The sequence below is a fragment of the Sarcophilus harrisii genome, chromosome 3, assembly GCF_902635505.1.
Source record: "Sarcophilus harrisii chromosome 3, mSarHar1.11, whole genome shotgun sequence".
NCBI lineage: Eukaryota > Metazoa > Chordata > Mammalia > Dasyuromorphia > Dasyuridae > Sarcophilus > Sarcophilus harrisii.
Window position 1 is genome coordinate 67,223,330 of NC_045428.1, and position 24,400 is coordinate 67,247,729.

The following is a 24,400-nucleotide window of genomic DNA, read 5'->3' on the forward strand; positions in this document are numbered from 1 at the left end:
TTTGGATCTGAGAAAAACAAATGCATTTTCTTTCTCATATAACAACTCAAATATTTGGTGATACTTATCATATCCCCAACAAGTATACTCTCTTCTTCAGACTAACCATCTCTACTTCACTGAATCCTTGGATGGTGTGGGGTTTAGCTCTTATATCACCTTGGTTATCGTCCTTTGAATACGTCAATGCCCTTAATAAAACATGGTTCCCAGAACTGAATATAATACTGTAAATGTATTCTGACGAGAACAAAATACAGCAGAACTATGACATGCATAATTTTAAACAGCATTTTTATTAAACCAATACTTTTTTGATGTTTAAGATATGATACTAAACAGTTTGCTTAGGAAAATATTTTTAACATTTTATTTACATAATAAGTTGGAAGAATAAAAGAAAGGAGGAAGTAGAGGAGAGGGAGGAAGAAAACACGTAAGAGTCTCTGTAGGCCCGGCCAGGAACTATACTTTCCCAGCGATTTTGGCCCGCGTTCGAGCAATGGCATCCTCCACGGCCTTCAGCTGCTTCAAGAGCTCCTCTCGTCTCGACAACTTGATTGATTTGCCGGATTTGGCACCAGTCGTGGCCGGGCCCCCGTCCGAAGCTTTGCCGGGCACACTGATGACTTTGCTCGAACTCTTGGACTGTGGGGACAGCTGGCGTTTCCTATCTGTTTGAGTCAGAGGTGGTTTGGGGTTCTGTCCTCTCTGGCGTTCCTGTTTAGGAGAAGAGATTCTCCCACCTGGCTTCCTATAACGAGAACCTCTTTCAGGAGATAGGTTAGCTCGTTTTGCTGGAGGAGACATTTGCCTGTCCTTGTCTGATGGTTCAGATCTTTTCCTGCTTCCTTTATCAGCTGCCTTATTTAATAACGTCAGTTTGATCTCTTTGTGAGCGCTGAACCCTCCTTGTTGGGGAGGTGGTGCCTGCTGGGATGATTTACTACTGGCTGCAGGTTTTGTGGATTTGGGGGACTGTGTGGGTGCCTCCCTTTTCTGCTTCTCTTCTTTAACATTGTCTTCTTTTTTCGACTTTCCTTTCTCCTTCTTCGGCTGGGCAGGCATGGGAGACCGGGAACTGGCTGAGGAAACAGGACTGGCCAGATCAGCATACATGTCCTTCGAATCGGCACTGTGAACAGAACTGCTACTTGACATGGCATTGGAGATGGAGGAGACGCTGCTCACATTCTGGGACCTGGATGGGGAACTAGATCCGCTACAGCTACTGGCGTTGCGGCTGATGCTGCCGCTGATGGTCCGCCTCCTGGGTAGGGTTCTGGTTGGGCGGTCCTTCCTTCTGGCTTCTCTGTTATCTTCTGGTTTGGTTGGCTCTGCTGCAGATGTAATGGTTTTAGTGGGCATGGGAGGGGGAACTGGCTTTTTCAGAGACTTCTCTCCTTTTCCAGCAGGAGGGGCAGGGTCTCCTTTAGTTTTCATAGAAGGTTTGTGTGGGGATGGTGTTGGCGATGGAGAAGGGGAAGATGAAAAAGACCGAGACCTGGATCTGCTACCTGAGAATGAGCTGTGTCTAGAAGACCGACTAGAATAGGAGCTGCAGGATGAGGAGCTGGACCGGGATCGTGAGGAGCCAGAACCAGAGTATGATGACGAACAAGAAGATGACCTGGATCTGCTGCCTGACAATGAGCTGTGTCTAGAAGACCGACTAGAATAGGAGCTGTAGGATGAGGAGCTGGACCGGGATCGTGAGGAGCCAGAACCAGAGTATGATGATGAACAAGAAGATGACCTGGAGGAATTGGATGTAGATGCTGATGAGGCAGATGTTTTTCGATGCCTCCGTGCATGGCTTGGAAAAACTGATACACCAAGTTTCTTTTTAGGGGACTTAGATCGTCGCCAAGGATCCTTCCATTCATCTGCTCTTTTCACCTGTAGGCCAGTTGATGTGGTTTCCTTCTTTGGTGGCTCAGGTTGACGGCTTGGTGGCTTCGAGGATCTAGGTTTTGTTTTTTCCTTTTCTTTTTCTCGCTCTTTTTCTCTGACCCGGTCTCGGTGCTGTCTGTCTTTTTCATCTCGCTTGGCTCGTTCTCGTTCCCACTCCTCTTTTCTTCGTTGGCGTTCTTTGTCCCATTCTCTTTCTCTTTCTCGCTCTCTCTCTCTCTCCCTTTGCCGCCGTTCCCTTTCTCGGTCTCTCTCACGTTCTCGTTCCCGTTCTCTCTGTCTATTTTCTCTCTCTCGTTCCCTTTCCCTCTCTCGATAATTACGATATGGTTCAGTTGCTGTGTATTGCACTCTAAAGTTCTTATATTGTCCACCATGCCAAAATCGTTCTATTTGATAATCGTAATAAGGATCTGAATATGGTTCAAGTGCTGTATCTCCAGTAATCCAATAATTCCATTCTCTGAAAAATTCATTTTCTTTGTCAAATTCTTGCTCATCTTCTCCAATGGTCACTGTAAACTTTTTTTCTTCAAAATCAGGTTCCTGTTCTTTTCGAATCATTGCCTTTTTTAAAATCTCCTTTGCATTCCGGAGTCCTCTCTCCCAGGCACTCTCTGTTGGGGGTTCTGGAGATGGTGGAGGTAGAATTTCATTAATAACTGGTTGACCCCAAGGATTGGCTAGCATCAATGGATGACGTCCAACGGGTGGTGGCACCATTGGGTGGAAAAGGATCCTAATTTCTGGGTCAAGAAGACTTCCACTGGATTCAGGATCAGAGCTTTTCCACTGAAATCCACTGAGGGGCCTGTCAGCCCCACGTTTGGGGTGCCAAAATGTGGTATTCTTTTTCTTTAAAATAATAATGGTTCTCTCTGGGAGCAGGTTTCTTGGGGAGGTTTTCTGGAGGCAACCTTATTTTCAATTAAAAGTAATAATCATCCAAATGCAGGCAGTTGCTAAAAGTTTAGATCTTTTATTGTCTCCAATATAGCCCGGTTAGTGTTCTTAGAGGCCTCTCCCTCTCCTTGGTTCTCTGCTTTCTTCAGCCCCCAGCCAGCACCAACTTGCCTGGGGCTGGGCAGCTTTCTGGAGAGCCTTTCAGACCAGCGTTGGTGTCAGTGGGGGAAGCACAGGAGCCCAGCCACCACAGCTGTGCCAGATGAAGTGAATCTGGTTGCGTCTCTGAGTGGGCTTCTGCTGAACTGACTGCTGCTCCTCCACTCTGAATCTTTTCAACTGAACTCTGTACTGAGCCTCTGTCCACTTCTTATATATCATCTCCCAAAGGCTGACTCCTCCCCTCCAAGGGAGGGATTAAGGGAGGTGTGAATTCACAGAGTTACAAAGTTAACTTTTGTGAATCTCCCATACTTGTGAACTCCAATGAGTAAAGGTGTGAATACAAGCATTGTTGTCTGTTGGAATCTTTACTAAAGTGTTAAGACATTTCTTTACAAAGTGTTAAAGACATTGGAGTTAATCTAATCTTAGAGTTATTTTGGGCCAGAACTTGAAACAAGATACTAAGTGGAAATGATTGAACAATGCTTGTGTTCACACCTTTAGAGAGCTCATAAGTATCTAAGTACTCAATGGAGTTCACACGAGAATTCAGGGCTGGCTTAGTCTGAATTCACACCTCCCTTGAAATTCTTAGGACCAGAGAGCACTCTGGGAGATAACCCATAATCCCTGCCTTGAGAAGGAGAAGTTAACCTTTGGGAGATCACATAAATAGAGGGAGCTCTTGAAGCTTGAAGTTACTTCTTCTGGTGGGACAAACTGGAGATTGAGAAGCCACTAGTCAGAGCTGGCTGGAGGCTGAAGAAAGCAGAGGCAGAAGGCAAGGACAAAGGTGCAAGAGCCAGGCAGAGAGATAGGCCTCAACTAACCGGGCTAATTTGTAAGGAGAAATAAACGTTTGCCTTTTTACCAGCTGGCTGCTATATTGGAGTAATTATTTATTTCAACTGAGACTAAAGCTGCCTCCAGGAAAACCCCAACAGTTGTCTATCAATATTAGCGACTTATCACCTTGTAAGGATTCGCTCTAAGGTGTGAACCAATAAGCACTGTATCAGTTCCATTGAGTTAACACCAGGATTCTGACATCTCCCTTGAGTTTTCACCTTGTTTAAAGTTGAGTTGACACTAGGATTCTAACAAACTTTGATCCCCCAATAATGAATAGGTGGGCTCTGAAGAAGAGCAGATTTTGAGAATCTAGTTCTAGGACTATCAGGAGGCAGAGAACTTGCAGGTTTTGAAGCACCATTCAGTAGGGATTGACTTTGCCAACAAAAGCCTCCATATGTTCTTTATTAACCATTGCATTCTCATTGTGAGTCACTTTTCCCATAAACATGGCATGTATTTATGGGAGAATAAGCTCCAAGTTTAAGAGATTTTTTTTTTTTTTCATGTTCACCTCCATATTTTGCTGCCATATAGTGCTTCTGGTAAAATATTTGTATTGCAAAGATGAACTTTTGCTTTTGTGAGAGAAGTGAACAAAATTATCCTCCCCAGATGGTCCAGAGACTGACTTCAGCAAGTGTCATGAGGTTGGCAATTTCCAGTGAGCCTCCTCAGTGTTCTCACCTTAACATCCCTTATCAACTGTCTCCTCCCTTTACTGTATCTTGGACTTCCCTGACATATTTATACCTCACATAGATCCTGAAGAAACCTTACTTCAAATATGCAGATTCCATCTTGTTCTGAAATAGCCATTTTACTGTAATGACTCCTAGAGAACTATAAGATCAGATGTCACAGCTAACGTCTTCTAGTAGCTCCTTTTCACCTTTTATTGGCGTAAAAACTTAGCTGATAAAAGTTGAGGATTGAAAAATCCTAGGAAAGTTCTCCTTGTCTAGCCTGACTGGCAGTTTTCTCTCAACTAGCAATATCAAGATGATAACTCTCCTGTATATCTCCTGTAACTATTAATATGTTTTCAATATGTATACTATATATTTTATATAACCACCTATGTTTTTTTTTGAATAGTCATCTTTCTTTTATTAATTTTACACAATGATACACTGAATAATTTTTGATTTATGAATGCTGCCCTAAATTGTATATTTAGGAACCTCTTATTCTGGGCTCATTGTAGTGTAATGCCAAAGAAACTGAGCAAGACAGAGGTTAGAGATTAATTCAATAGTTTATTAAATGGAGAGAGATACTGGGACCAGATGGATGTTGGTCCCAGGGCTGGACGAGACTATCATCTCAAAGAATCCAGCCCTGAGTACTGGGACAGCAAGCTTTTTTATAATATAACAAGAACAGTGACATAATGGGGGAGGTACCTAAATGGGGAGAACCTAATGGTGGGGGAGGCCTCTAAGATGACACAATGGAGGGAGGTTATTGATATTCTAATGACATCTAAAATGGATAAACTTTTATTCTGTCAAACATTAAGAAGGAATATCTATAACCTAAAGATATAAAACCTTCATCTCATCAACCGTTTAAGAGGGAATGATTATAGCCTGGAGTTTTGGGGCAGAGCAACTGAGGTAGACCTTTATCTCATCAAACATTAAGAGGGAAAGGTTATAACCTGAGGCAGAATAACTAAATAGGACAATTGGAGAAACTGGGTCATGACATTAAAAGAGAACTTTGGTACAACAGTAGATGCCTTCTATTTGGGTATCTGTCCTGCTTGGCCAGAGTAAAAGACTTGCTTCACAATTAAATAACTTTTTATTATCTGATCCCAAGAACCCAGAATAGTGAGTAGCAACCCTCTTATATCCCACCACATTCCACTATACTTTAATGAGAAGCTGGAGGCACAGTGATAAAAGAATTTTTCAATTTCCCAAAAATAATCCTGTCATTCTCTTTGACTTTTTTTCCCTTTTGTTATTGTTTTCTTTATTTTTCTGGTTATATGTGTACAAATATATATATTTTTAAATACATAATTCTTTATGAATCAGATTACAAGAGAAAAATTAGGGCAAAAGGGAAAAGCTACAAGAGGGGAAAAAAAAGAAGAAAAAAAAAAGGAACCATTCTCTTCTTCCTTTTCAACTTTGGACCTAGTTCACTGCCTATTTTTGTTTTTGGACATACTCATTTATGGGAAAACTTCACCATCTTATAAGACCCCTTGATAGTCTACCTCAGAAGGAGGCTCATCTCAAAACATCTCATTTCTCACCTGACTGCAATACATTGGGACTTCTCTTATTTTATCTCCTTCTTTCCTCATGGGTATTTTCCCTGGCTGACAGCGCCCAAGGATGTTTCGATTGTCAACTTTCCCTGAAAAAATTCTGTTGCACTTTGCCAGCAGAGAGATTCCAGAGGCTCATCCTATTCTGAAATCTGCATGTTGTAGTTGATAATTTCAGTCATAGTGGCAAGAGTCCAACTTATTCCAACTCTGGAATGCTTAGGAAAGACCAATTTCTGTGGTTAAAATGAGTGAAGAGTAGGGGTAGACAAAGCTGCATCTGGAATATATTTTTGCTTGCCTTGGAAGTCATTAGATATTTGGATAGAGGTAGACAGGGCAAGTCTTAGGACCTTACCTCATTAATAATCCAATGGAACTGATGCTGAATAATAATAATTAGAATTTGTATAGATCTTTAAGATTTAGAAAGCACTTTACATATGGTATTTCATTTGATCCTCACAATAAGACTATGAGATCAGTGCTATTATTATCCCCATATTACATCTAAGGAAACTAAGGGTTGGAGAAGTTAGTTGACTTGTCCAGAGTTACATAGTGTCAGAGGCAAAACTCAGGTCTGGCTCATTTCAAGTCTGGCATTCTATTTTTTGCTGTTGTTACTATTTCAGTCACATCTGACTCTTTGTGATCCTATTTGAGGTTTTCTTGGCAAAACTACTGAGTAGTTTGCCATTTCCTTCCATAGCTCATTTTACAGATGAGGAAACTGAGGCAAATAATATTAAGTGACTTGTTCAGGGTCCAAGAATTTTCTGATATTTCCATATTAATAGTGACTGTATAATCCTAAGCACTTTATTTTATGCATTTAAGAACAAAAAAAGAGGGCCATGATACCCACCCTCTCAAAATGTTAAGAATCCCTAGACTAGATGGAAATTAGTTTTAATCAGCAGCTAATACTCTCATTAACTTGCACAAAGCACCACACAAACTCAGCTTCTTCTAATAAGAAGCTATCCCTTGTTGAAGGTAAAAAAAAAAAAAAAATTGTGGACAAAACTGGGAGAGGATTAGCTTTAAATTTAAGAGTTATAGACTGGAGGTCTAATCCTTGCAATGAGTGACTCAAACAGAAGTATCCTATTTGGATGAACCTATGTGCATATTTGGTTCTACCTTACGACCACACTTATCTCTCTTAGTGTATGTCACATCCCAAATCTCCTACACCATTGACCACACTTGCTGGTTTTTACCTTTGGAGCTCACTATTTCTATATTCCCTTGTATTTCTTGACTTATATTTCCTGCCATTCTCTCCCCTGAACTTTCCTGTTGATTATTGCTCTGGCTCTAGTTTCCCCAGCCCCTCCTCCTGCTTCCTTCTGGTGCTTCCTACTAGAAGCATTACTGTCATAGAAGACCTTGACCAAATAAATGTGTCCTGACTCGCCCCATGGAGGCTTTTGACCACAACCCACAGCCGGTTTTATTCCTTGTACCTCTCTGTGGCTCTAGAGAAAATAGTACGATAAAATCCTTGCTCTCCAATTCCTCCTATTCCCAAGCAGACTTGTGAAGATCTGTAGGCTCCCACCAGGCTTCTGTGTCCTCCCAGAAACAAAAAAGATGAGACACACGCCCTGTGAATTAATGCTGAGCTTGTTGGCCCAGAAGAAAATACATACTTGCGAAGGGAAGGTTGAGCCTGCCTCCAGGTTAAATTCTTTAGCAGAAGAGATCTGAAACAAGCTTACTTAGACTGTGAAAAGAGTCAGATGGAAAGAAAAAGAGAGGGAGGGAGAGAGGAAGGGAGAAAATCCCAACAACACAACATGCCTGTGACCTTTCTGTCACAGTGTGGTAAGTGGCTTGGAAAAAAATCACTTAAGTTTCTTTAATAATGCACTCCTCAGAGGAGACAGTGACCCTTCCCATAGTCAACAGACTGGAATTATACTTTATGGAGCAAAAATATATGGAACAGTATACCCAGCATCTAGGGCAGTGCTTGGAATATGGTAGGTGCTTAATCAATTTTGTGGGTGATTGACATTTCTAATCATCCCTGGTCTTGCTTAGATGTTGTAGGTCTGAGGTGAATAGGAAATACTTGTTCAATGTAAATCCAATGAGTCAAGTGAATGGAATGGACTAGTTGAGGATTATCTATATCCTCTGTTTATTCAAGCTTAGGCATTTTCTGTGGTGGAGAAATTACTAAAACAGAGATGGTAACTATACCTCTGAGTTCAATGGTTTAAAGGACTCCCAGGTAAGGTGACTCTTTCCACTTTCTCTGTAATTCATAGACTTAGAAAGTTAGCTCCAGCACTGAGCTTACATAGCCACTATGGGTCAGAGATGGGACAGCAACTCAGGTCTTCCTGAAAGGATAATTTTTTCCCCCAGATCATATTATACTTCTGGAGTTGAGGAAATGAGACAGACAGACAGAGAGACTGAGACAGAGAGACTAAGGCAGACAAAAAGGAGACACACACACACAGAGAAAGAAAAGGAGACAGAGAAAGAGAGCGATAGAATCAAAGAGACAGAGACAGAGAGATAGAGATAGAAACAAAGGAGAGAGACAGAATGACTGAGACAAAGGCAGACAAAGAAGAGTCAACCAAAGACGGAAAGAAAGAGACAGAGAGAAATAGAGATAGAGACAGACAGACAGAAACAGAGATAGAGATAGAGACAGACAGACAGAAACCGAGAGAGACAGAGACATAGAGATAGAAACAAAGTAGAGAGATAGAGAGAAACAGAATCAGAGAGACAGACAGAGACAGATAGAAACAAAGTAGAGAGACAGAGAGAGACAGAGAAAGGAGAACTCATTTATTCTTCTTTACCAAAGAAGTAATTTCAACATTTTTTAAACGTTTTATGTGCTAGGTTCTGAGAGAGATTTAAAGATAAATGGGACTTAGTCCTTGGTCTCAAGGAGCTTGAAATCTAGTTGGATATATGACTTATATTGAAATAGTTATAATACAAACCATAACATAAATGAATAAGAAAGGCAAAAAATTTTTTTTTGTGATTTAAAAAGGAAGCAAAAATCACTTCTGGCTGGAGGGTTCAGAAGAGATTTCCTGGGCAGATGGCATTTTAGGTGACTCAGTTTAGAAAATGGTGGTTGTTCCCAGCCCAGACTATGGAATCTCATTTGGTCTATATATTTCAATACTTTATACTTGTGTTTTATTTACTTAGCTATTCTCTACATTGATATAGGCTACAAATGCTTCATACCTTAGTTAGATGGTCTTCAGGAATCTGTGGTGGGGGAAAAAATAATTACCTGGTGGTCAGTCTGTGATAGGGAAAAAATAATCATCTGGTGGTGAAATCTTCAGATGATAGATCCACAATCTAGCAACTGCCCATTTTTCGAGTCTTACTAGAATGGCCTACCTGAGAATTGTAAAATGCAAGTTATGAAGACCCTTACACCATGAGGAGGTATCGATTGATTTTACCTGTAAATTTCAATTATCATGTGACTGAAATTCATTGCAATAAAACAGTAGAAGCAACACTATTGCCATATTAGAAAATAATACAGAAAATAAATAAAATTTAATGGGAAATAAATTTTTTTATTTAGAATAAGTGATAGTTTAATTTCTTTGGAAAGGTAATGGGGTATAATAGAGAAAGATTTCATCTTAAAATCAGGAAAACATGAGTTCCCATCCCATCTCTGACCCATTCTGGCTACATCATCTTAAAACTTGATTGAGGTAAATTTCTAAGTCTAAGAATTACAGAGAAAGTGTTGCCTTACATGAAGGAAATCACTATCTAGGAGGCCTTTAAGCCATCTAACTCAGAGATTTAGTCCCATCCTATCTTAAACTTCTAATTAACATGATTATAATTCCTGTTGATCCCTTTTCTGCTTTTCATTACCTATTTTTCATTCTCAATTACTTGATCAAATAAAGTAGAGCTTTTCAATTATTTGCCACATTTTTTTCCTTAGGTACTCCCAATAAGAGATATAAAAAGGCACCTTCTATTTTTTTGTAAAGGTGGCAGGCTTCTAAGTATGGGATATTAGATATGTATTTGGAGTTTTGTGGATGTGCCATTAGTTTTGCTTATTTTTTCCTTTTCTTTCTTTTTCTTTTAAGAATTTTCATTTTATGACAACTGCCTGAAAGAAGAAAAAAGGAAAAATACAGGAAGAAATGGGTGATATAACAACAAAAAAGATAAATAAATTTTAATTTAAAAAGAAAAAGAAAGGAAGGAAGGAAGGAAGGAAGGAAGGAAGGAAGGAAGGAAGGAAGGAAGAAAGAAAGAAAGAAAGAAAGAAAGAAAGAAAGAAAGAAAGAAAGAAAGAAAGAAAGAAAGAAAGAAAGAAAGGAAGGAAGGAAGGAAGGAAGGAAGGAAGGAAGGAAGGAAGGAAAGAAAGAAAGAAAGAAAGAAAGAAAGAAAGAAAGAAAGAAAGAAAGAAAGAAAGAAAGAAAGAAAAAGAAAGAAAGAAAGAAAGAAAGAAAGAAAGAAAGAAAGAAAGAAAGAAAGAAAGAAAGAAAGAAAGAAAGAAAGAAAGAAAGAAAGAGAAAGAAAGAAAGAAAAAGGAAGGAAGGAAGGAAGGGAGGGAGGGAGGAAATCTAATGGAGGGGTGAGACATTTGAGGGCTAATCCAAGTAAAAAGTCTACTCTTTCCCCAGGTCATATTAAATTGTGGATTTCAAGCTGGAAGGGACCTTTGAGGTCATTTGTCTTGGATAAAGGTCTAAGACCAGCCAAGTTGCCAATGACATGCATATCTATATATCTAAATGGTGGCACCCTTTCAACCTTTCTCTATGATTGTTTTGATTTAGGAATGCATTATCATAATTAATCTTAAGAGGCTAAGATCACAAGTTACAAGGGAAGAAAAAGAAGTACTCATTACAATCAGGATGGTGTAGAGAGATGGAAGGGTCCTTTTTTTGTTGCTGTTCACTCATTATTCTGTCATATCTAACTCTTCATGATCCCATTTGGGATTTTCTTGGCAGAGATACCAGAATGTTTGCCATTTCCTTCTCCATCTCATTTTACAGATGAGTAAACTGACACCAGTGAGATTAAATGACATCCCCAGGATTATACAGCTGGTAAGTGTTTAGGGTTAGATTTAAACTCAGGAAGATAAATCTTCCTAACTCCAGGTGCCTCTTAGCTGCCCAGAAGGGACTTAAGAGAGGACCTAATCCAATTTACCTAATTTTACAGATAAGAAAACTGAGACCCAGAGGGAAATGTCCACTGGTCTGAGGTCCAAGGTCACACAGATAACAAGTAGCAAAGCCAGAATTTGAACCAAGGGCCTCTGACTTCAAATTTAGCACTTCCCTCCCAACCCCTCCCCCAAACGGTTTTGGAAGCTATTTTAAATACCACACCATTTGGTCTCTTATTCTTCTCATATTTTTAAATCCCAGTGGCTACAGGCTTAGGGGAGGAAGGGTAGTCTTCAGAAACAGGGAGACAAGCCAGAAGGAGAAGATTGCTAATTTTCTGCTCCAAGTAATTACATAAGTGTTGACAAATATTGGACCTATGGGATATGTAGAAGTGAACATCTCAGGACTTGTCCTTAGAGTTGCAGTCACACAGGTGGAGTGAATATAAGATAGAAAAAAGAGGATTATAAACAAGCTACTTACCGCCTGAAAACTCCAGTGACTCTCTGTTACCTCAGAGATGAAATATTAAGTTCACTCTCTGGCAAGTAAAACTCTTTATATGTCCTCTTTAAAAAAATTAATAATAGCTTTTTATTTTAAAAATACATACAAAAATAATTTTGAACATTCATCCTTGTAAAACGTTGTATTTCAAAATTTTCTCCCTCTTACCCCCCTCTCTCCTAGACAAGTAACCCAATATAGGTTAAATATGTATAATTCTTCCAAACTTATTTCTACATTTATCATGCTACACAAGGAAAACAAGATCAAAAAAGGAAAAAAAATGAAAGAAAAAATAGCAAGCAAATAACAACAAAAAATACTATGTTGTGTTCCACACTCAGTCCTCATAGTCCAGATGGCTCTCCTAATCACAAATTTATTGGAAATGGCCAGAATTACTTCATTGTTGAAAAGAGCCAAGACCATCACAGTTGATCAGCACAATATGTCCCCTTTCCATCATTTTTGTTTTCTTGCATATCACTCATCTCCTGGCACTCTGAGGTCCAGGACTGTTTTGCACTGTGCACCCTGCCCAGAATGCTCTTCTTGGCTCACTTCATCTTTTGGAATCCCTTGCCACCTTCTAAGGAAGTCTTTTCTATCTCCACCCTCTTCTTTCCTCAAGGACAGTTGCTAATATAAAGTCATTACTAGGTAAATTTAGAGAAAAGGGCTTTACCAACTGCTTCTTGTTTAAAAGGCAGGAAGTTTATTGAAAGGCAGCAGAATGACCCTCTGGAATCAGAGGAAGAATCAACCTGATTGATTCTAATAGCTGAATAAATATATAGATAAAGGAGAGGGAAGAAACTGTAATGATGACAAGAGTAATAAAAATACAGTCAAGCTTTCCCCCTTATTAATGTAGATTTATCTCTAAATATTTATTTTCATCTACAAAATGAGATTGTTACTACCTCTGTGACCTTTTTGAAAATCACTTAATGGTTAGGGCAGGAGCTCCATGAAAAAAAAAATTGATAACTGTGTTTTAATACACTGGTTCCCTTTGTAATCCTATATATTTTATTTTACTCGTTTAAAAACATTATTCTGAGAAGGAGGGGCATAGGCTTCCCCACACTGCCACAGGGGTCTGTGATATAAAAAAATATTCAAGAACCCCTGACCCCTTCTCTTCCTCTTCCATAAGATGGAAAAGATTGAACTTGATGCTTCTAAGGGCCCTTCCAACGTTTAATCTAAAATACTGTGAATAATTAATAGTTTGCATCTCAAAATCAACAGAAAGTTTAACCTTAAGTGAAAATTTGCAAACCTCATAGAAAATTGTGACCTTACAGTCACAAATAAAGTACACCATCTCCCACAGCCCATAAGGGTTAGTTATTCTCAGAGCCTCAACACTCAATTATATGCATACATATTGTTTAAGGTTGACAAGCCTACAGGTAGGTCGCTCACCAGTCATTTCAATGAAACAACTTGTCCTTAACAATAATAATGTATTTTTTTTTGCCTATGAGGATAATGTCAGTGACCAGTTACCAGTTGATATTAGTCTTTGAATTTGTGTTTTAGGAGTAAAAATGCATTTGTGCTAATTGAGTTATACTTTCTTTCCTGGTGACCGTAAATGAATGGTGGGTTTGTCTAAAAAACATCTTTCTGGTTGGGCTTTGGGGTGAAGACTTTGGCCATGAAAGAAAGCAAATCTCTTCTCTTTGGGCATTGAGACCACATTATTATCACCATGCTAGGAGTACCTAGGAAAATAATTACCACTTACAAATGTGACCTGTCTCTATTTCAATTTATCCTGGAATTACTCAGCTAGCCTTTTCTGGGACAATTATCATTGAGGCAGGTTGAGTTAACTTGCAGGAATCTCAGTGAGCTGATAATGCTGGTCATCTTGTTTTTGATTATCTATGACGCTTAGGAATCAAATTTTTAGTCCTCAGTGCTCTGAACTCTGCAGGTACTAAATAAATGTTGATTATACCATATTTTTCTGGACCTTGATTTTTCCAGTTTCGGAAAAGTCTTCCTAATTTGGAGAGGCCAAGATGTCGTGCTCTATTCACCTGCATTTCTTGACATGGAAAATATCATGAATACTTGTTAGGGTTTTTTTTTGTGTGTGGGTTTTGCTTTTTTGGTTCGTTTTTTTTGTTGTTGTTGTTGTTTTGGAGGTAGTTGGGGTTAATTGGCTTGCTTAGAGTCATACAGCTAGTAAGTATCTGAGACTATATTTGAACTCAGGTATTCCTGACTCCAGGGCAGGTAATAAATAATTGTTTATAACTGGTGAATGCATATGAATTAACTAAAGAAAGGAATTTGGACTTAGCTACACTATTCCATTCAGTTCTAATTAGTAATCAACTTTCAAGTTTACTGCAGCTTGCCCTTTTATTTAATCAAATGTTTGTCCAATTGAATTTATTGAATTCAATAGTTCAATGTTGAGTTATTGAATGTCAAACTCTTTCTCAAGAGAATGGAATTCCAAGGTCAGTTTTTACCCTGACAGAGATAATTTTTGTTGTTGTTGCATTTAAGTATGTATTAGAAAAATAAGCCAGTCTATAGATTTTACTTTATTCTTTTTTTCTCTTTCATCTCCTCCATCCCCAAACAAAGTATACAATCTATACATTTTGAAAGTTATTTCTTTTCATTGAATCATATATCTAGAAACAGTAGGGATCTCAGAAGCTATTGAGTTCAACCCTCTCATTTTAAAGAGAATGGAATTCTCAATAAAGATAGAAGTGTCTGTTTCATTTAAGAACATTTTAATATGATTTGTTTGTTGTTGTTGCTCTTGACTCCTTTTGAGGTTTTCTTGGCAAAGATAGTGGAGTACTTTTCCATTTCGATTTCTGGCTCATTTTATAGATGAGGAAACTGAATCAAACAGGGTTAAGTGACTTGACTAGGGTCACACAGCTAGTAAGTATCTAAGGCTAGATTTGAATTTGAATTCAGGTTTTCCTGATTCCAGGCCCAGTACTCTATCCACTGTGCCAACTACCTACCACTCCATCAAATATATTAATCTATGTATTTTAAAGATTATTTTTTTCATAAAATCCTCTCTAGAGATAGTAGTGACTTTGGAGGGTATCTATTTCAACCTTTTCATTTTACAAATGAGAATACTGAGGGCTATGGATGTTAAATTATTTGCCTAAGCCACTTAGGATATAAGCAAAAGAGGCAGGATATGAACTTATATCTTCTTCCAAAATCAGTATTTTTTCCACCATTCCATACTATCTTCCATATAATCCTTCATCATAACTCTGCTCATCAGTAGTTACAGATACCTTTTAAAATATTCAATTTCATTTAGAATCAAATGTTTACAACGGATAAGGCTCTTGGGGCAGTTAAATGGTTCAGTGGATAGAGCACCAGCCATGGAGTCAGGAAGACCTGAGTTCAATTCCATTTTTAGATATTTAACACTTCCTGTATGATCCTGGACAAGTCACTTAACCTCAATTGTCTTGCCAAAAAAAAAAAAAAATTAGAATGGATAAGTCTCTTCACCCTACCATGATGTAACTGACATAAAGAATTAACCAAAGAGCTTGCTAGGAACAAAAAAAATGGGTGCTTTGGGATCAGCACTCTGAGAAAGTGTAAAAGATTATATTAGTGACATAATTTCATGTGAGTCAGAAGTAAACCCAAGGCTCAAGCTAGTTTCAGCAAGCATAGATTGCATGATCTTTCCCTTTCTCTCTCCCTTCTTTCAACTCCTTCCCCATAATATTTTTGGTTTTAAAAGTTACTTCCTTCAAAGATGAACATCTGTCTCAGAATCTCCATTGGTTTACTTTGGCAGCTGTATATCTGGAAAGATTAACCAGAAATTCCTCCCCTTCATTCTCAATTTTCTGTTGTTCCAGTAATGCCTCGTTCTTTTGGCATTCTATTCAAATTCAAGGACACCAAGATTCCATCTCTTGTCTGTTCATTTTGTTATATGTTAGGTATGTAATATTTGGATGCAATGCAGTCATACAAGTACAATAATGCATTAGCTAATAAACCACTGAGTGCAGCAATGGAATACTTCTTTGCATTCATCTTGTTAAAGGTCAACCATAAAGAGGTTAATTTCATTTTTAAAATAAATTTTTATCAGTAATGAATCATGGGATCATAGATTTAGATAAATTTGTCTTATTTTACTGATGAAGAAACTGAGATATTTAAGAGTCTAGAGCTTGTCCAAAGTAGCAATAGTACAGATGAGATTTGAAAATCCAGTACCATTATTTAGGAAAAAATACTTTTTTTCTTTTTCATCAGGAGGTAAAGGAATGACCAATAAAAACAAAGTTCTTCTACTTAATTATAAGAAGGACAACTTCAACTTTTATTTTTATTATTATTTATTTCTTAAGGAATCTAACATTAGAAGAGAGAATAGTTGGGAGAAACCTTATTGGTTATCTAGTCAAATGCTTTTATTTTAAAGTAGAGAAAACAGAGGCTTACAGATCATCAGTAACAGTTAGACAAGCCTTTATAAAAGATGCAGAATTAGATAAGATTCTTCAAATGCTTTATCTGGATAACTGTGAAAACTGACCCTTTGATTACCTAGTGATATAACTATATCACACATTATTATTATTATAATAATATTATATTGTTATAATGTACTATTCATATTTAAATATAGTAACATAATATGTAATATACTATATATACTACATGATATGCTAATATCCTATTCTATACTATGTTATGTTATTTTATAACAATAGTAGCATACAGTAGGTTTTTTGTAAATGCTTGTTGAATTGAGTTGAAATGAATATTTTAAAATATTACCTTTGGTGATTGGTTTAATGATAACTGCTAGGTTTTTTAGTTCATTATGATTTAGAATTAGAACTCGGATCCGTTCAAGATTAACCGTTCTATTTTTTTTTTTAAAACCATATCTCCAGAGCTATAGAGGAGACCTCAGAGATCATTTAAACCAAAAATCATCATTTTTAAAGATGAGGAAATTGAGGCCCAATAAAACTAGGCAAGATCATATAGATTTGAATCCAAATTCTTTGATTCCAGAGTCAATGCTCTTTCCCGGATTTGTTCTATAGCTACTGTCAGTAATAGTATTAGAGGCAGCTAGGTGGCACCATAGTGCATAGTCCAGAAGAGTCATATTCCAGAGTTCAGATTTGATCTCAGACATTTAACTAGCTATGTAATCTTGGACAAATCACTTAACTCTTTTTGCCTCAGTTTCCTCATCTGTAAAATGAGCTGGAGAAGGAAAGTCCAAACTACTCCGGTGTCTTTGCCAAAAAAACTCTAAATGGGGTTACAAAGAGTTGGACGTGACTGAAAAATGACTGAACAATAACAGTAGTAGTATTAATAGTGATAACAATCATAATAATAAACAACTTATAATAATAAAAAGGTATGATTTGGATGTTATTTAGATAACCTCTAGAAACAAAGGTGACACTAAATTGCATCAATTATTACTGACCACTAGGGTGCACTAGTATTACTCAAAACCCAACAGGCATCTTTTTCAGTGTCAGTCAGAAATATGAATACCAGAAGAGCATCTTGCAAAGATCACCACATGTTTATTTATCTTTGTTTATAGATTTCTACATGAAGAATCTGTTATATTTTTTAAACTGCTTTTTTGTTGGAAGCTATTTTGATATTATAATCAATTTCATAATGCAAATTGAAAGCAAGGGTGAAGGAGCCAGAAAAAGTGTTGTTTTATTAAAGAGCTAAATAGATAAGCTAGATTTGGATCATTTACCTCTCTTCTATAGGTATCTGTTCCATTTCTAAGATACCAATCACCAAGCATCTGGTTGGTATTAAGCTATTAATCAAATAATGTATCCTTCGGGCTTTCACACACATACATGTTGTAGTTTCTTCAATTAAAAATGGACTGCAAATGCCTTCTCATCATCTATGCAATTGTTGTACACTTTAATTCTTTGGGAACATTCCATATCCTTCTTTTGTCAATTAAAAAAAAAAGGTTTCAAGCATCTTGACTCCTGGGGATGGGGAGCTGGAATTCTGGCAGAAAACATTCCATTATTGTGAGCATCTTGTCTAAGAAAAACAGTCATAGGAAACCTGAGGCTAGTGAGAGACTTCTGCCATCTGACTGTCTCTCTGTGCCCCTTGAGAGGCAGAAATCAGCTTTCTTCTCCCCCAATAGCTTGCTTGATGGGAAGAAGGAAATCACATATTTTCCTATCTTGAATGTTTCTGCTCATCATCTTTGATATTTTTTTTAAAATAAGAAGCAAAGGGAAATAGAGATAGAAAATATTTTAATATAAGTGTTATACATTAAAACATTTTCTTACCCTTTCCCAACTTTTATGCTTTCTTATTTCATTTATCCATGTTCTCTTCCCTTTATTCCTACACACACATCTATCCAGATATGCCTTTCTTCATTCTAATTACTGTCTGACTTATTGGTACCACATCTTGCTCTTCTTTGGGAAAGGCAAAATATTTATACTATTATGTACTATATATTTTTTCTTCCTTATGGTGAGTCCTAAAAATTTAGAGAGAACTGTTACTCCCTGACCCCAGAGGAGTAGTCTGAGAAATAATTCAGAGAACTGAGTGTCAAATTTTGGATTTGGAATAAGAATAATGGCCAAGGAAAGGTGTTTCTTTTTGATGGACTCTAGGGATGTTTGTTGTCAAAGCCTTAACAATCAATAACACCTAAGAAAAACCAAAACCAAAAGCTCCTGGGAAACATAGGTTTCCATCAAGAAGAGAAGCTCAACCTAGAAGAATGTTCCTAGGGGGTAATAGCAATGGTAGATCATACTCAGAGAAGGCTATCATAGCCACTTAAAAAATTAGGGTGGTTTTATGAAAAAAAAGCACTACTATAATGATGATTGTTGGAGGGGATGCCGGAAAACTGGGACATTGATGCATTGTTGGTGGAGTTGTGAACGAATCCAACCATTTTGGAGAGTAGTTTGGAACTATGCTCAAAAAGTTATCAAGCTGTGCATACCCTTTGATCCAGCAGTGTTACTACTGGGATTATATCCCAAAGAGATTATAAAGAAGGGAAAGGGACCTGTATGTGCACGAATGTTTGTGGCAGCCCTTTTTGTAGTGGCTAAAAACTGGAAACTGAATGGATGTCCATCAGTTGGAGAATGGTTGAATAAATTGTGGTATATGAAAATTATGGAATATTACTGTTCTGTAAGAAATGACCAACAGGATAATTTCAGAAAGGCCTGGAGAGACTTACACGAACTGATGCTGAGTGAAATGAGCAGGACCAGGAGATCATTATATACTTCAACAACAATACTATATGATGACCAGTTCTGATGGACCAGGCCATCCTCAGCAACGAGATCAACCAAATCATTACTAATGGAGCAGTAATGAACTGAACTAGCTATGCCCAGAAAAAGAACTCTGGGAGATGACTAAAAACCATTACATTGAATTCCCAATCCCTATATTTATGCACACCTGCATTTTTGATTTCCTTCACAAGCTAATTGTACAATATTTCAGAGTCTGATTCTTTTTGTACAGCAAAATAACGTTTTGGTCATGTATACTTATTGTGTATCTAATTTATATTTTAATATATTTAACATCTACTGGTCATCCTGCCATCTAGGGGAGGGGGTGGGGGGATAAGAGGTGAAAAATTGGAACAAGAGGTTTGGCAATTGTTAATGCTGTAAAGTTACCCATGTTTATATTCTGTAAATAAAAGGCTATTAAATTTAAAAAAAAAAAAAAAGAAAAAAGAAAAAAAAAAAAAGAAAAAAAAGCACTACTCTTGGAGTCACCACCCTTGGGTCCATATCATTATTTTACTTCTTGCTCTATTTGACTTTGTGACTTCATTTATCTGGGTCTGGCTATCCTAAGTTGTACAATGAAGAACCTTGGGCTAGAGTATCGGTCCTTAAACTTTTTGTTCTGGATCCCTTTGGCAGTCTGGTGAAGTCCATTACCCCTTCTCCAAACAATATTTTAAAATACATAGAATTATAGAGAAAACCAATTATACCAAAATACAGTTATGGAAATATTTAACAACAACAAGAAGTTCATAAATTCTAAATTAAGAAATTCTGGGTTATATTATCTTTTAATACACTTTGAGCTCAAAAGTTAAAAAATAGGAGCAGCTAGGTGATGCAGGATAGAGCACCAGCCCTGAATTCAGGAGGATCTGAGTTCAAATCTAGTCTCGGACACTTGAACACTTCTTAGCTATGTGACCCTGGGCAAATCACTTGACCCCAATTGCATCAGGGGCAAAAAAAAGTTAAAAGATAAATTTTTTGAGCTATAGCTTAGGTCCATTTCCTTTAATGCCATTTGTTAGAATTAGAATAAATCTAGTTGACACTAGTCTTTGTAACCATTGCCTTTTATACCTGTCAGGATAAAGTTTTAGATGTAGATTTCTGACTCCCTGCTTCTGGCTCCCACTTTTGAATGTAAGTCTTACTGGCCTAGTCCTTCTATACCTTTTCTCCTTTTGCCAGGCAGTCTCCTTTCTCCAGTCACTAAAAAAAGGAAATGGAACAAGAAAATGACTTTTGTGGAGGGTAAAAGATGAGATGATTAAGGAAACAAAGGTTTGAGCTTCTGAACCCACCAATTTGTTAAGCAAGGGATACCAACTGTATAATAAATCAGGATTTGGCCTCTTCAGCTTTGTCACTGGACTTCAAATAGAGGAGATAGATCTTTATGCATTAAAAAATTAACCAAATAAGACCAATTAATTAAAAGAAAACAATTAACCAGGATACAAAATTAGATAATTTGATTTCTAATTGGATGAAAGATTAGGAACTTTCCAATTTGGGAGGGGGAAAGTGAATAGATACAATTCCCTGAAATATGAGAAGGCGGGGTCCCACTCCCCCCAAGTCTGTATTTAATCAAAGGAACATGGCAATAGTATCTTCTGTGAGATAATATGGTTCTCTAACTCAGCTTTTTCATTTAGGACAAATGAAAAAACAAAAACAAACCTTGGATCCACTTTATATTTGCCTCCTAGGAATTTTATTAAAGCTTATTAATAGGATTTTCTTTTGACTGGCGTCTTACTCTAACTAGGAGAGAGACTGGGATTTTTGAATCAGGGCTTGAACTTTAGTCCTTTTTCTATCCTTGTGTACCAAGACTAAATATAATTTCTTTTTGTTGTAGTCTCTTATTCCCAAATAAGGAAAGCGCAACTCAAGGACAATTAAGATAGATCCTTTATATCGAACATATTATTTAAAATAGCCAAGTAAACAACTTTAAAAACAAAGGGGAGGGGGGAAACAAGGAGTAAGTAAGTATCCTGATCACAATGATCCAATTTTTGATGGATGAAAATGCAAGCCATGCTGGTAGAGATTCGGTTGCATTACTGTCTAGTTCCTCCTCCTTCCATGTGTCTCTCTTACCAGTCAGAATGCTATTGCTGCCCCTCCTTATTGTTTTAAATTTAAAATATCCTTGTCTTATCTCTACATTATTCCCATTACAATCCTCAAGGCTCTTCCTGGAAAGGAAGAAAAGAACACTGTTTCCTTCAAGCTATTTCTCTGTCAAACTGGGCTCCAAAGATATCTCCCTATTTACATACTAAATTCTGTCTCAAAAGCAGCCTACAGAAGTCAAATGACTTTGACCTTTTTTACTAGTGAATTTCATGTGGGCAGGGCTGGCATCTAATCTAAATTTTGTATCTCTTCTAGTATCTAGCATAGTACTTTGTTTATAATAGTCACTTTGATACATGTAATGATGTAGAACAAAAACTATTCCAAATTTTGAATGACTACCATAAATTACAATGACAGAGTACAAAGTGGGAGAGGTCCACTCCCACAATTTTACAAGGAAGTATAAAGAAACATTTACTTTTTCTTGTTCAACTTAATTCTCCCTTTTATGTGTGACAATGTCTTCTGACCACTAATAAAGGCAAATAGTAACTGATTATTCTTAAGAGACTAGGAAATCCTTGGAAGATGTGTCAGAGGGAGCTGTAAGTGGTATTACTTTTGATCATTGACTCATTACACATGAAGTCTTTCTTTGGCATATGATGAAGAGTTTCAAAAGGTTTTAGCAGATTATGCTTTCTTCAGAGCCCACACAATGCCAGGAAGCATAAATAGAAAAATCATACTGTTCCACTGTGAAGAAGTCTGACTTGGTTCACAATCCCTCCCCTTTGCCAGGATAATAAGTCTTATGATGGATTATGATGGATTAGACTTTAGAAGTACCATATAAGAAATCTGCTTTATGTTGCTTATATATGCAGGATGTAGATAATTTCAGCTTTGGGGTAACAGCTACTTTTTTTTGGTCTCCAAAGTTCAGCTCTCTTGCTTTCTTTATTGTGGCAACATTATGACCTGAGGAAATAGCCTTGATGTCGTTCTGAGGGTGAGAAGATACAAAAGCAAGCTTCAAACCAAAGGTAATGTTATCTGTGGAAATGGCTCAAGGAATTCCTTGAAACCAAGATTAAGATGGAATAGTTTAAGGGCAATAGCAAATGGATGGATAAATCCTCAAGACATTTTAAAAATAAAAAGCAGATGAGACAGGTGCACAAAATCAGGACCCACAGCCTGAAACCCAAGGGTAGAATTTTCAGGGGTCCAAAAAGGAAATATTTTCCCCCTAAAACTCAATTATCCAGTGGTCAGGATGGGATTGTTCCCTGTTTCAGTGTTGGTAACCAAGAGGACATTCAGGCAAGGCACACAAGAATGGAAATGTTTGATAGGGCAGAGCATTCTGGATTTTGGTCAGGGCTGGATGAGGACATTCCATAAGAACTAAGATATATTTTGAATATAATATTACCATTATGAATCTATTAGCAAAAGAGCTGGAATAGATCCACCAGATAACCTAGAAAGGAAAGGATTAGCTGACCCACAGAACAGCTAGAAGAAAAAAAGAGTTAGGAATTAGGTAGGACCAGGATTAACTCACAAACCTTCAACAAACTTGTAAACGTCTCCTTTTATTTTTGATTTTTTTCTACTTGGTAGGTAAGATTTGGCAATGGATCAGTAAGCTCCAGCACCCATTAAAAATGTTTTATGCTACATTTTATTCCATTTGTATCCCATGATTATACCTTTTTTTTTTTTTTTTTTTTGGTAATCTAAAATATGGCTAGACTACCCTGGCTTTTTGTTCAGTTATGCTAATATTGAGAGAAAACAGGAGGGCACCCCTGAGCTATACTTCCAGTCTACATCCAGCCTTGCTTGTTCAATGAAATCATGATTATTTCCCAGAAATTTTAATATAGATCTATCTACCTAAAAGGATATTATTCAACTTTATTTTAACATTCCCTTCTCTGTTTATATTGCCCTTAGTATAGGATTTAGAGATGGATGAGACATCTAAGAATATTCAGGCCAAGTTCTGTCTTTTACAGGTAAGGAAACTGAGGCCAGGAGGGTTTAGGTGACTTGTCCCAAATGGCACAGGAACTAAATAGTAGAGCTAAGATTGTAATTTAGTGTTTGTTCCATTCTACATCCTTCCTTTTTCATTTTGTTGTCAATTTTTACTAAATTAGAAAAAACATAGGCAGTAGATTACAATAGAAAGTAATCAAATAATAGATGATAAAACATTATAATAGGTATTAATAGAAAATTTTGGCCATTTGAACAATTTCAAAATGGATGATGATCTTATAATGTTAATGTAATTTTACTTTCATAGTTTGACATTTTTCACTATTTTCTATTCACCTGGAGTTGGATAGGATAGAGAGGGAAGATATTTTCCCATTTTATAGATGAAAAAACAAAGACACACAAAGAAGTCTTTGTTTTAGAATATAAAGACAACATTATTCATTCAACATGACCAAAATATAAAATATAAGGTTTCTTAAGGAAGATTATCAATTTAATTTAACATTATTCACAAGGATCATGTCAAGATAGAGATGTTGAAAAATGCTTATTTTTTCCTAGATTTCTAATGAAATGAAAACAGATTTCCCTTAGTAATCTTTTGTATCAAAAATTTAGAGAGGCTCCTGATACCATTATGCTATTGATAGAAATATAGTCTTTTATATACAATAAATATAGCAAAAGCTATTTAAAAAAAGACAAAACAGAATAGAACAATCTTCTTCCCTCTTCAGGTAAGCTTCTCTCTTCTAACATGTTTTGGGATCAACAGATTCTGGTCTTCCATTTCCATGTTAAAGATCTTTTAGGAAGCAACCATGAGACACTTGAAATAATGCTACTAATCTGCCTTAAAGGATGAGGGGACAAAATTACAAGAAGGAGAGAATGTGATTTCCCCTCTGAATCCTGAGACATAGAGGGACATGCTGACATGAGCAATACCATCCTATTCTTAATTCTGAAGGAGAGAGGATGAGAAGGATGAGCATAACAACCTCTGAAATACTTGAAGTAGGAAGAGCAAAGCTGTGAGATCATATGAAATATATTTTCAAAGAATGATAGCAGCCTAGTTAGGAGATATGTTTTTGAGTTGTAACACATTAGAATTATATAATAAAATTCTCTTAATT

At 37.0% G+C, this 24,400-nt stretch overlaps 1 protein-coding gene across 1 annotated transcript; it reads right to left on the bottom strand.

Annotated features, from left to right (window-relative positions):
- Nucleotides 1-316: 316 nt before the first annotated feature.
- Nucleotides 317-6,118, bottom strand: LOC100928546 (zinc finger CCCH domain-containing protein 18-like). The gene is given in 4 exon segments (XM_031961141.1): nucleotides 317-1,504; nucleotides 1,631-2,625; nucleotides 2,627-2,650; nucleotides 6,104-6,118. Coding segments are annotated over 4 exon segments (2,073 nt in total). The 3' UTR covers nucleotides 317-465.
- Between the last annotated feature and the right edge of the window lie 18,282 nt (nucleotides 6,119-24,400).